We start from the raw sequence: 12181 nt of genomic DNA on the forward strand, positions 1-12181 counted from the left end.
CGTTTGGTACATTTCAAGCCCACCTCACCCTCGTCCGTTTGGTACATATAAAGGCTTCAGATTTAAAAATAGATTTAAAACCCACCTCACCCTGGTCCGTTTGGTACATTTCAAACCCTCACCTTGGTCCATTTGGTACATATAAAGGCTTCACCCTGGTCTATTTGGTACATTTAAAACCCTTTACCTTGCTCACCACCTCCGCTGTCGCCTAGAACCTGAAGAGACTAAAACCAGCGCCCCGCCGGAACCGGAAATTATATAGTTCGCTCTCCGCCAGCACAACATAGTTCCCCCTCCACACTACCATCCCCTGATCCCTCCGCTGTTCCGCTCGAACCTCCCAGATACCGATTCAGAAACCACTTCCCATCCCATACGGCGCGGCTGGGAATGCGGCCCACCTTCAGTGGATCCCGTACCTGGTCGTTCTCCGGCCTGGCCGTCAGAAGGAAGGGGTTTGGAGAAAGGCACGGACGCCTTTGGAGCGACGTGTTACTCAGCCACGAGAGGAGGCGGAGCATGACTCCTAACCCCAGAGGGAGCGTGGTCTCACGGGTGTGGGCGTGGTCTTGGTGGGGAATGGGGCGTGGCCGATGACGGCATTTCCGGTTGAAGATGGCGCAGTCCACGCCACTGTTGGCAGGTTGGTGCACGGTTTTATTAAATGGAGTAAGGCTCCCTCTCCTTTTCTAATCTAAAGATAGAACGCACTGTGTACTCGTTGTTCATGCTCTTGGTATTGCTGGAAATTAAATATATTTACACGTAGTTTTATAGCTACCTGCATTCCTGTTTAGTACCGCACGGAGAGAGGCCTTTCGGCTCGTCGTGTCCGTGCTGTCCCTCCAATGTCCATCTACTCTGACTCCATCTGCCACCTCTTAGCTTTGTATGCTGTGGCGTTCGAAGAAGTCATATAAATACTTTTTAAATGTCTTGAGAGTTTTTCCACGACCACCCAATGTTTCTAGATTCCCACACCCTCTTTGCCTCAAATTCCTTTCTGCCCCTTGGCTTAAAACTGCGCTCCCTGGTTATTGAGTCCTCTACAAAGAGGAAAAACGTCCCTCCCTTCACAGCCCAAGAAGTTTATACACCTCAAACTGGTCGCTCCAGTGCAATCAGATTTCTCCTATGGTGGGGTGACTAGTGCTGCTGTCATGGCAGGCATTTGTTCCCCTTTCCTACTCACTCTTGAACTGTTTAACTGTCCCTGACCATTTTGGAGGACGGTTAAGAGTCAGCCACGTTGCTGCAGGTTTGGAGTCGTTTCGGCCAAACTAGGTAAGGATTGCAGATTTCCTCCCCGAAAGCGCCTTCTTGAATCAGACGGGATTTTACAAAATTCAGTGTTAATTTCCAAATCGCCACTACAGAGATGGTTTTTGATTCCATGGTGAATTATTAATTGCTGTTTTGAGATTTGAGCTTGTTTCCAGAGGGATAGCCCAGGCTGGATGATTGGTCTAGTGATATGATCTAATCAATATTCAGCAGGAGACAACAAGGTGCAGGGCTGGATGAACACAGCAGGCCAAGCAGCATCATAGGAGCAGAGAGGCTGACGTTTCGGGCCGAGACCCTTCATCAGAAAAGGGGGAGGGGAAGGGGGTTTTTAAATAAATAGGGAGAGAGTGGGAGGCGGATAGAGGAGAGGATAGGTGGAGAGGAAACAAACAGGTCGAAGAGGTGGGGATGGAGCCAGTAAAGGTGAGTGTAGGAAGGGGATAGGTCTGTCCAGGGAGGACGGACAGGTCAAGGGGGCGGGATGAGGTTGGTCGGTAGGAGATGGAGGTGCGGCTTGAGGTGGGAGGAGGGGATAGGTGGGAGGAAGAACAGGTTAGGGAGGCAGGGACGAGCTGGACTGGTTTTGGGATGCGGTAGGGGGAGGGGAGATTTTGAAACTTGTGAAATCCACATTGATACCATCGGGCTGCAGGGTTCCCAAGCCACCCGAAGGTTGCAGGAACTGCAACTCATACCCATTCTTCAGACGACATGTCCATCCTGGGCCTCCTGCAGTGCCACAACGATGCCACCCGAAGGTTGCAGGAACAGCAACTCATATTCCGCTTGGGAACCCTGCAGCCCAATGGTATCAATGTGGATTTCACAAGTTTCAAAATCTCCCCTCCCCCTACCGCATCCCAAAACCAGTCCAGCTCGTCCCTGCCTCCCTAACCTGTTCTTCCTCCCACCTATCCCATCCTCCCACCTCAAGCCGCACCTCCATCTCCTACCGACCAACCTCATCCCGCCCCCTTGACCTGTCCGTCCTCCCTGGACTGACCTATCCCCTTCCTAACTCCCTACCTACACTCACCTTTACTGGCTCCATCCCCGCCTCTTCGACCTGTTTGTTTCCTCTCCTCTATCCCTCTTCTATCCGCCTCCCACTCTCTCCCTATTTATTTCAAAACCCCCTTCCCCTCCCCCTTTTCTGATGAAGGGTCTCGGCCCGAAACGTCAGCCTCTCTGCTCCTATGATGCTGCTTGGCCTGCTGTGTTCATCCAGCCCTGCACCTTGTTGTCTCGGATTCTCCAGCATCTGCAGTTCCTACTATCTCCAATATTCAGCAGGAGGTCGGAGTACCTGCAAACTTCTGCCAAGCAGTCAGATTGAATCTGAATTGAGAGTCCAGCATTTGGCTCTATTTGTGGTTAGATGGTGACTACAGTTGTCAGGAAGGGACACCAAGTGATGTTTGATTTGGGAGAAAATGGGGGAACATTTAGCCCTCGTGGGGCATTCTACAATGAGAGGCCATATTTTACGGCAATGAAATTTAACTTTAGGTAGATTTAAAACACAGATGAAGAGGAATCACTTCTCAAAGGGTCATGAATCTGTAGAATTCACTGCCTTAAAGTGCAGCAGACGCTGGAGCACTAAATAACTTTAAGGAGGCAACAGACAGATTTTTGTTTAGTAATGGGTAAAACAGATGTGGAGAGCAGGCAGGAACGTGGAGTTCAGGCCGATATATGATTTGCCATGATTATGTTAAATGGCAGAAGACCATGAGCCTGAATTGCCTACTTTTGCCTGTAGGTCTTGCATTCATTTAGAGGCTTTAGCTGAAGGCTTGCCTTCTTTCCAGAGAGGTAGTGGTGGTGTGATGAGAGATGAGTTGCCTGATGTTTTCCAACTTTGAAACACAGCAGAACATTGGAGGAGTTGTGAAGTGAAATAAACAGGTCTAACAATGCTGGAATTAGTCATAAATCTTTTCTGCACCTTTTCAAATTTAACAATATCTTTCTTATAGTAGGAAGATCAGAATTGAATGCAGTATTCCAAAAGCAGCCTAACCAATATCCTGTACAGCTGCCACATGACATCTCAACTCCTATACCCAATGCACTGACCAATAAAGGCAAGCGTACCAGATGCCTTATTCACTGCCATGTCTACCTGTGACTCCACCTTCAAGGAGCTATGAACCTGCACCCCAAGGTGTGTTTGTTCGCAATACTCCCCACAACTCTACTATTAAGTGTATAAGTCCTACCCTGATTTGCCTTACCAAAATGCAACACATCACATTTAAAACTAAATTAAACTCTCTCTGCCACTCCTCGGCCCATCTGATCAAGGTCCCGTTGTCCCCTGGGATAACCACCTTCACTGTCCACTTAGACAACCAATTTTGGCGTCATCTGCAAACTTACTAACTATGCCTCTATTCTCATCCAAATCATTTACATAAATGTTAAAAAGCAGTGGACCAATCCTTTGGCACACCGCTGGTCACAGGGTTCCAGTCTGAAAAACAACCCTCCACCAGCACCCTGTCTCTTACTTTCAAGCCAATTTTGTATCTAACTGGCTAGCTCTCCCTGGATTCCATGTGATCTAACCTTGCTAACCAGTCTACCATGAAAATGCTTAATGAAGTCTATATTGACAAAGGCAGAGACGTTGTCTATCTTTTTTGTCATTTTTTCAAAAACCTCAATGAAATTAGTGAGACACACTTTCCCACGCACAAAGCCATGTTGACTATCCCTAATCAGTCCTCGCCTTTCCACATATACGTAAATCCTGTTCCTCAGGATTCCTTCCAACAACTTGCTCACCACTGACATCAGGTTCACTGGTCTCTAGTTCCCTGGCTTTTCCTTACCACCCTTCTTACATAGTGGCACCATATTAGCAACCCTCCAGTCTTGTGGCACCTCGCCGATGGCTATCGATGATACAAATGTCTTAGTAAGGGTCACAGCAATCACTTCCCTAGCTTCACACAGAGTTCTGGGATACACCTGATCAGGTGCCAATATTTTATCCACCTTTATGTGTGTTAAGGCATCCAGCACTCCCTTCTCTAATATGGACACTTTTCATGGTATCACTGTTTATTTCTCCAAGTTTTCGAGATTCCTTATCCTTCTCCATAGTAATTACTGATGCAAAATACTCATTTAATATCTCACCCATTTCCTGGCAGCCTTGTTGATCTAGGACAGGCAGTATTTGTGAAGAGAGAAACAGGAAATGTTTCAAGTGGCTGGTCTTTTATCAGAAGGAGGAAGGTATCTTGGGCTTGTTTGTCTTTGATTGCTCTCTGATGGGAATATATCTTAATGCCTTCCGATCATTAGACACAGAATACAGATGTAATGACACAATTTCTAGTCTTTCTAGTAAAATGAGGCTTTGGATTCTTGTTTACATATTAGTGATCTGTGAGCAGTACCACCTTAGATTGAGTAAGTGCTATTCCAAGAGGAGTCCAGCAAAGCTGTGCAAGCTGCATTAAATTTAGAAAATAGGCATACAGGGGACATACAGAGCACATCTACCAGGGCAAGATGCAGTACAACCAGAAATAAAATAAGACTTACTTATTGAGATTTATCATACAGATGATGATGGCACTTCTATATTCATTGTGATGAAAGCAATTTGGGCCATTTTGGTCTGACTCTGGAACTCTTCATCATACCTTTAGTTCTGTTCCACTTCCTCAAAATCCATAGAGTTGTGCAGCATGGAAACAGACCCTTCAGTCCAACCAATCCATGTCGACCATGTCCCCAAAGTAAACTAGTCCCACTTGCCTGCCCTTATTCCTCCAAACCTTTCCTATTCATGAACTTATCCAAATGTCTTTTAAATCTTGCACCTGTACTTGCATCCATCACTTCCTCTAGCAGTTCATTCCACACATGAACAACTCTCTGTGTAAAATAGTTGCCTTTTTAAATCTTTCTTCTCTCACCTTAAAAATATGTCCCCTAGTTTTGAATTCTCCCCACCCTAGGGAAAAAGACCCTTGCTATTCACCTTATCTATGTCCCTCAATTTTATAAACTTCTACAAGGTCACCTTTCAACCTCCTATGCTCCAGTGGGAAAAGTCCTAGCCAGTTTAATAACTCAAACCCTCCATTCCTGGCAATATCTTGGTAAATCTTTTCTGAACCCACTCCAATTTAATAATATCCTTCATATAACAGGCTGACCAGAATTGTATACGTTAGTCCAAAAGAGGCCACACCAACATCCCGTATAACGTCAACATGACATTCCAACTCCTAAGCTCCAAGGTCTGAGCAATGACGGCAAATATGCTAAACACCTTCTTAACCACCCTGTCTACCTGTGATGCAAATTTTAAAGACTTATGTACCTAAACCTCTAGGTCTCTCTGTTCTACAACACTACCCAGGCCCCTACCATTAATTGTATAAGTCCTGCCCTTGTTTGTGCTTACCAGAATGTAATACCTTGCATTTATCCAAATTAAACTCCATCTGCTCTCCTCACTCATTGACCCAATTGATCAAGATTTGGTTGTAATCTAGATAACCTTCTTCACTGTCCTCTATATCACCAATTTTGGTGTCATCTGCAAATGTATTAACCATGCCTCCTATATTCTCATCCAAATCGTTTATAGAACAATATGCAATCTTGTGGACCGAGTACCGATCCCCGTGGAACACCGTTATTAACAGGCCTCCAGTCTAAAAAACAACCCTCCATGACCACCCTCTGTCTCTTACCGTCAATCCAATTGGCAAGCTCATCCTGAATCCCACATGATCTAATTTTACCAATTTGTCTACTGAGCAGAACCTTGTCAAAGATTTTAGTAAAAATCTCTAGGAATCTCTATAATTCCTCCCATTTGAAGTTCCTTGGCATATTTCTGCCATCTTAGTATGAGTTATGATAATTGTTAAAATGTTTTAATATAGGTGTCCCTGTTCTTTGCAATATAATTTTTTCACCTAAGGCACATGGAGAAAATATGTCTGAAATCCAGGTCATATTGTTATTGTGGATGTAAAATATTTATTGTGATTTACTTTCAAAGTTATTAAGTCCAAAGTAATTCAGATGTAGTAAAAAGTGTTTTTGCAGGAAGTGACATTGTAATAATTTTTGAAATGAAAGTCTGTGCAACAGTTTAAACAAAACATTTGCAGCAGTGAGATTTGTCAAACATCTTAAGTTTCAAAACATTTTATATGCAATGAATTATGTTAATGTAAATGCATAGTATGTTACTGAACTAAAATACACAATCTGAATAAAAGGATGTTTTGATTTTTTTTGAAGAGGACAAACTCTGAGTGGCTTATTGCCGTGTACGATTAATTCTGGTAAAGGGTCTACATAAATATGAAGTACTTGAGAGAAAATTAATCCATTGTTAAACAGTGGCTGTCTTTAATACGGAGAAAAAAATCTACGCATTTGGCCAGTCCAAGTTTCTTTGACTAACTGTAACTCTTTTGTAGGAAAAAGCTGTATTTTGGGAAAAAAAGACATGTCCCGTGGTGTATAGGAGACAAAAATAGTGTTCTCTGTGAAGATATGCCTGGCCTATATGCGCCATGATTGATATTGAGTAACTTTAGAGCTGAATTCTTTGTACTCTTGAGATGGAAGGTTTATATGCTGCTCACTTGAAACGAAAAATTGTTAAGTTTAACAGTTATATTGACTTTGGAGTTTTTTATTCATTGGATTTTTGCAGGTGACCTAATTAATAGAAACTGATTCAGAAGGGACACTTTTAGGTGATTTTCAGTGAATGACTTCATTGTGATTAAAATTAAGCCAGGTTTTGTACATTATCACTTTTTTTTTATTTCTTTGAACCAGTTCTTCCAATGATGTACAAAATTTACAAGTAATACGTGGCAGAAGTGGAATTAATTATTCCTCAGCCAGCCACCCTCATTTTTCACCCCTTTGAATTTGATTGTGTCCACAACTCTGCTGGCCATATTCTAAATCACACTAAGTTACCATTTACCTTTTGTTTCTACCCTTCATGGCCTGTATTTGTTTTTGGTCCAATATTATACCCCAATTGTACAGTTCTCATTTATTTTCAGATCACTCCATGGCCTTGCCCTCCCCTTTCTATAGTTTTCTCCAGCCCCTGCAACCTGAGATCTGTACCTACTACAGAGAGCTGTGAACACAGCCTAGTCCATCACATAAGCCAACCTTCCATTCATTGACTCCGTCTATACTTCTCGGCAACCAACATAATCAAATACCCCACCCTCCCTGATTATAATCTCTTCCATCAGGCAGAAGATAACAAAAGCTTAAACACACGTACCAACCGATTCAAGAACAGCTTCAACCCTGCTGTTATTAGACTTCTGAATGGATGTCTCAAATTTTAAATTTAATGTTGATCTTGCTCTTTGTGCACCTTCTCTGCAGCCGTAACATTGTATTCCTCACTCTATTCTATTACCCTAATGCATTTTGCATGGTGTGATCTGCCGGTACTGCATGCAAAACAAAACTTTTCACTGTACCTAGGTACATGTGACAATAATAAATCCGATCGAATCAAAATTTTTTAATTCTGGTCTCCAGCAGATCTCAGATTTTAATTGCTTCACTATTGGTTCAGATGTCTAGATCCTAAGCTCTGCCATTCCCTCCTGAAATCTTGCCTCTCTTTCATCTTTTAAGATACTTGTTAAAATCTACTTTTTTGGCCAAGTATTTAACCATCTATTGTGATATTTCCAAATGTAACGCAGTGTCAAACTTTGGATTCATTCCAGCAAAGCACCTTAGGACATTTTGCAACAGTAAGGGCACAATATAAATTCTTTTTGGGTTCTTTGAGCTAATGCCACATCACCATGACCTCCACCAGCAAGGAGGCAGATCCTGAATCTGTACCAACTGGAATTGGGATTGAGCTCCATGCTTTTGACATCAATCTGATCCACACTGACCATCAGCCAGCTGAGCCAACTAGCTCCCAAAGGAGTTCCGATTGCTGCGACAACATACATTTTTGCGTGTTGTAGCCTAGAACAATGAATCATGATGGTTGGGGCTCCAATTTATTTCCATTGTATGACTGATCAGGAATTTCGCCCATTCTTGCCATTGGCCATTGGTGTGTGTTGGAAGGATTTGTAGGTTGATCGTCAACCTGTTTCACCACATTATGAAAACACCTTTCTTGGCCATCTAGGGCTGAAGCAGGAATGTAACCCATTCCTCCTCAGGATCTCCACTGTGTAACAAAGCAGCAGGAGTAGATAGTTCTGACTCTTGAGCCTGTTTTTCTATTCTAAATCACAATTAACCACCTATATCAACACTATATTCCTGCACTATCCCTATATCATAAGATCATGGAATCCCTACAATGCGGAAAGAGGCCATTCGGCCCATCAGGCCTGCACAGACCCTCCGAAGAGCATTCCACCCTATTCCTGAAACCCCGCATTGACCATGCCTAGCCCCCATAGCCTGAACTCTACAGGGCCATTTACCATGGCCAATCCACCTAACCTGCACGTCTTTAAACTGAGAGGGGAAACTGGAGCACCCTTCAGTCTAAACTTCACACAGACAGTCACCCATTGCTGGAATTAATCCCTGGTCCCTGGCACTGTGAAGCAGCAGTGCTAACCACTGAGCCACCATCCCGCCCCATATCCCTTCTTTTCATTCATGTCGAGAAAGCTATTGATCTCTGTCTTCAACATAGTTGATTACTAAACTTCGACAGCCTCTTGGGTAGAGAATTCCAAAGATTCACCTGAGTGAAGAAATTCCTCCTCATGTCAGTTGTAAATGGCTTGCACCTTATTCTGAAATTACGTCCTCGATCCCACAGCCAGGGAAACATGTTTTCTGTATCTGACATATCCAATCTTTAATGAATTTTTAAATTTTCAATGAGAATTCCTCTCATTCTTCTAAACTCTAGAGAATGCAGGCCAACTTTTTCACTCCTTTATAGGGCATCTCAGGAATTCAGTTTGATGAATCTACATTGCACTTCCTAGATGGCAAATACATCCTTCCTTATGTACAGGATCCAAATCTGCACATAGTACTCCAGTTATGATTTCATCAAGTTCCAATACAATTGAAGCAAGACATCTCGACTCTTGTACTCAAATCCACTTTTGGTAATGACTGTCATAACACTTGCCTGAGGCCCCTATATGTTAGTTTTTAGTGACTTGGAAATAAAGTCACTTTGGACATCAACACTTTCTGATCTTTCACCATTCAAGAAATACTCTGCCCCTCTGTTTATCCTGCCAAAAAGTGGATAACCTCAGACTTATGCACGTTATGTTCCACCTGCCATGTTCTTGCCCAATCATATAGCCTGAGCAAATCTTGTTGAAACCCCATCATGATGTCCTCACAACACACGTTCCCACCTGGGTTGTTTGATCTGCAAATTTGGAACTGTTACATGATTTACCAGGATGTTGCTGAGTACATGAGGTTTGAGTTTTAAAAATAAGCTGGGACTTTTCTACCTGGAGAGTAGAATGTTGAAGAGTGACCTTATAGAGGTTTATAAATCATGAGAGGCATAGATAAGGATAATAGCAAGGGTCTTTTCCTCAGGGTAGGGGAGCCCAAAACTAGGGGCATATTTTTAAAGGACATGAGGGGCTACTTTTTTACAGAGAGAGAGGTTTGTGTGTGAAATGAACTACCAGAGAAAGTGGTGGATGCAGGTACAGTTCCAATATTTAAAAGACATTTGGAAGGTACATGAATAGGAAATGTTTCGAGGGATATGAGCCAAATGCAGGCAAGTGGGACTAGTTTAGTTTGGGAATATGGTCGGTCTGGAAGAGTTAGACTGAAAGGTCTGTTTCCATGCTGTATGACTCTATGGTCTCCATATCCAAATAATTGATATCAATTGTGAACAGCTGGGGTCCAAACACTGATTCTTGTGATACTCCATAGTCACAGCCTGCCCACCTGAAAATGACCCATTTATTCCTGCTCTTTATTTTCTTTCCATTGACCAATCTTCAGTCCATATCAATATATTACCATTTACACATGTGCTCTAATTTTCTCCTCTGGCTTCCTCTGTGGGACCTTCTCGAAAGCTTTCTGAAAATCTAAATGCTGCACATGCATGGGTTCCCTTTTATTTACTGTGTGAGTAACATCTTCAAAAGTCTGTCAAACATGATTTGCCTTTCATAAATCGGTATTGACTCTGTCCAATCATATCATTAATCTCTAAGAATCCAGTTATCACAGCCTTTCTAATAGATTCCAGTAATTTCCGTACTGTTGATGCCAGACTGCCAAGTCTGTCATTCCTGATATACTCTCTGAAATAATGAGATTCCATTTACAATCTTCTAATCTGCAAGCACCATTCTAGAATCTTTAGAATTTCAGAAGACCACCACCAGTGCATGCACTATTCCTGTTGTTGCTTCTCTCAACAGCATAAAATGTTGATTATTTGGTTGTAGCGAATTACAAATTTTAGACCCATTAATTTATCCAGTTCTGCCTTTTTACTGATAATTTATTCCTGTTACTCATTCTGACTAATCCCTAGGATCTCTTTTATTTCTGGCAGACTTGTTGTGAAGACAGACACAAAGTAGTTATTAAGCTTCACTTCCATTTCTCTACTTGCCATTATAAATTCTTGCTCTGTGCCCGAAATGGGCCCACATTTGTCTTTTCAAATTCTTTTCTGTTCGCATGTCAATCAAAGTTTTTATAGTTGGCTCTCATATTTCCTGATAATTTAACTTCATTTTCTGTTCTAGCTTTCTTCATCAGCTTATTGATCTGCCTTTATTGAACACACAAACTTCAAATTGTTATTGCAAATATGTCCAGGCTTAACCATAGTTCTTTGTGCTTACTTTAAACAATAACTTTGTTATTGTTCAAAAAAAAATGTAGTGGATGGTGATAATACAGTGAATGCCATGTACATCAAGATTCAGAATGCTTTTCCGAAATTATCAGACAGAGGACTTTGGGGAGGATTATGGGACAGTAACAAAATGGATTGAAAACTGCTTATGAGGGAAGAAGCAGAGGGTTGAGGGCCATCTTGTAGTGCAGTGGTAATGTCCCCACCCCTGGACCAGAAGGTCTGGGTTCATGTCTCACCAGCTCTAGAGGTGTGTAATAACATCTCTGAACAGGTTTAAGAAAAATAGGTTAAATAGAACCATAGAATCCCTATAGTTGGAAGCAGACCATTTGGCCCATCGAGTCCAGACCGACCCTCTGAAGAACATCCCACCCAGACCCACACTATCCCTGTAACCCTGCATTTCCCTGCTAATCCACTAGCTGGCATGTCTCTGGACATTATACGCAATTTAGCATGGCCAGTACACCTCACCTGCACATCTTTGGACTAAGTTACATTAAATAGGTTAAATAAAACAAATAAACAGAGGTTCAGAGATAAGGTCAAATTCTCAGAAAATGAGCACTTGTGTCCTTTTATTGAGATTAAACTATTACACTACAATGTATTAATAGCATCCTCAACTCCAGAGAATTTTGGAAGTTAGATCATTGAAAGTATTTAAAGAGGAGGTAGATTTTTGAAATACCAAGGAGTTGAGGGCCATGAGGTACTGGTGTGAAAGGGGAATTGAGCCTGGGGCAAAATCAGCCTTGATCGTATAATTTGGTGGGGAAGGCTAGAGGGGCTGAATGGCCTACTCTTGCTCCTGTTTCTTATACTGTAGCACGTTTCAGTCAAAAGCATGAGGAGCTTACCCTCGTGACAGAGAAAGAAAATTTTTAATAGGTAACTGGCAGATAAGCTAAATACTGCTGTATGTTTATCTTCAAGGAACCACAAGAAGTCTCCATGAAATAATTAAAACCCAAGAGTCAAGTGGGAACATGCAAGTGAGAAAAC

At 42.3% G+C, this 12181-nt stretch overlaps 2 protein-coding genes across 6 annotated transcripts in view; one reads left to right on the forward strand and one right to left on the reverse strand.

Moving 5' to 3' along the window:
- Positions 1-537, reverse strand: part of LOC109916818 (stress-associated endoplasmic reticulum protein 1) — a 22989-nt gene extending 22452 nt beyond the window's left edge. The window contains exon 1 of one of the 5 annotated variants that reach the window (XM_020516565.2): positions 423-537. Coding sequence is in view for 1 of the 5 variants with exons in the window: in XM_048604813.1 (XP_048460770.1) it covers positions 123-141 (19 nt within the window). In the remaining 4 variants the exon portion in view is untranslated. Of the gene's footprint in view, positions 1-85; positions 287-404 lie in introns of those variants that run through there. The other 4 variants (XM_048604814.1, XM_020516566.2, XM_048604813.1 and 1 more) reach the window with 4 other exon arrangements.
- A 35-nt stretch (positions 538-572) lies between these two features.
- eif2a (eukaryotic translation initiation factor 2A) overlaps positions 573-12181 on the forward strand; it is a 51594-nt gene continuing 39985 nt past the window's right edge. Inside the window, exon 1 of the mRNA XM_020516563.2 lies at positions 573-646. Coding sequence (XP_020372152.2) covers positions 619-646 — 28 coding nt within the window. The 5' untranslated portion in view covers positions 573-618. The remainder of the gene's footprint in view (positions 647-12181) is intronic.

Source organism: Rhincodon typus, chromosome 13 (genome assembly GCF_021869965.1).
Source record: "Rhincodon typus isolate 14 chromosome 13, sRhiTyp1.1, whole genome shotgun sequence".
NCBI lineage: Eukaryota > Metazoa > Chordata > Chondrichthyes > Orectolobiformes > Rhincodontidae > Rhincodon > Rhincodon typus.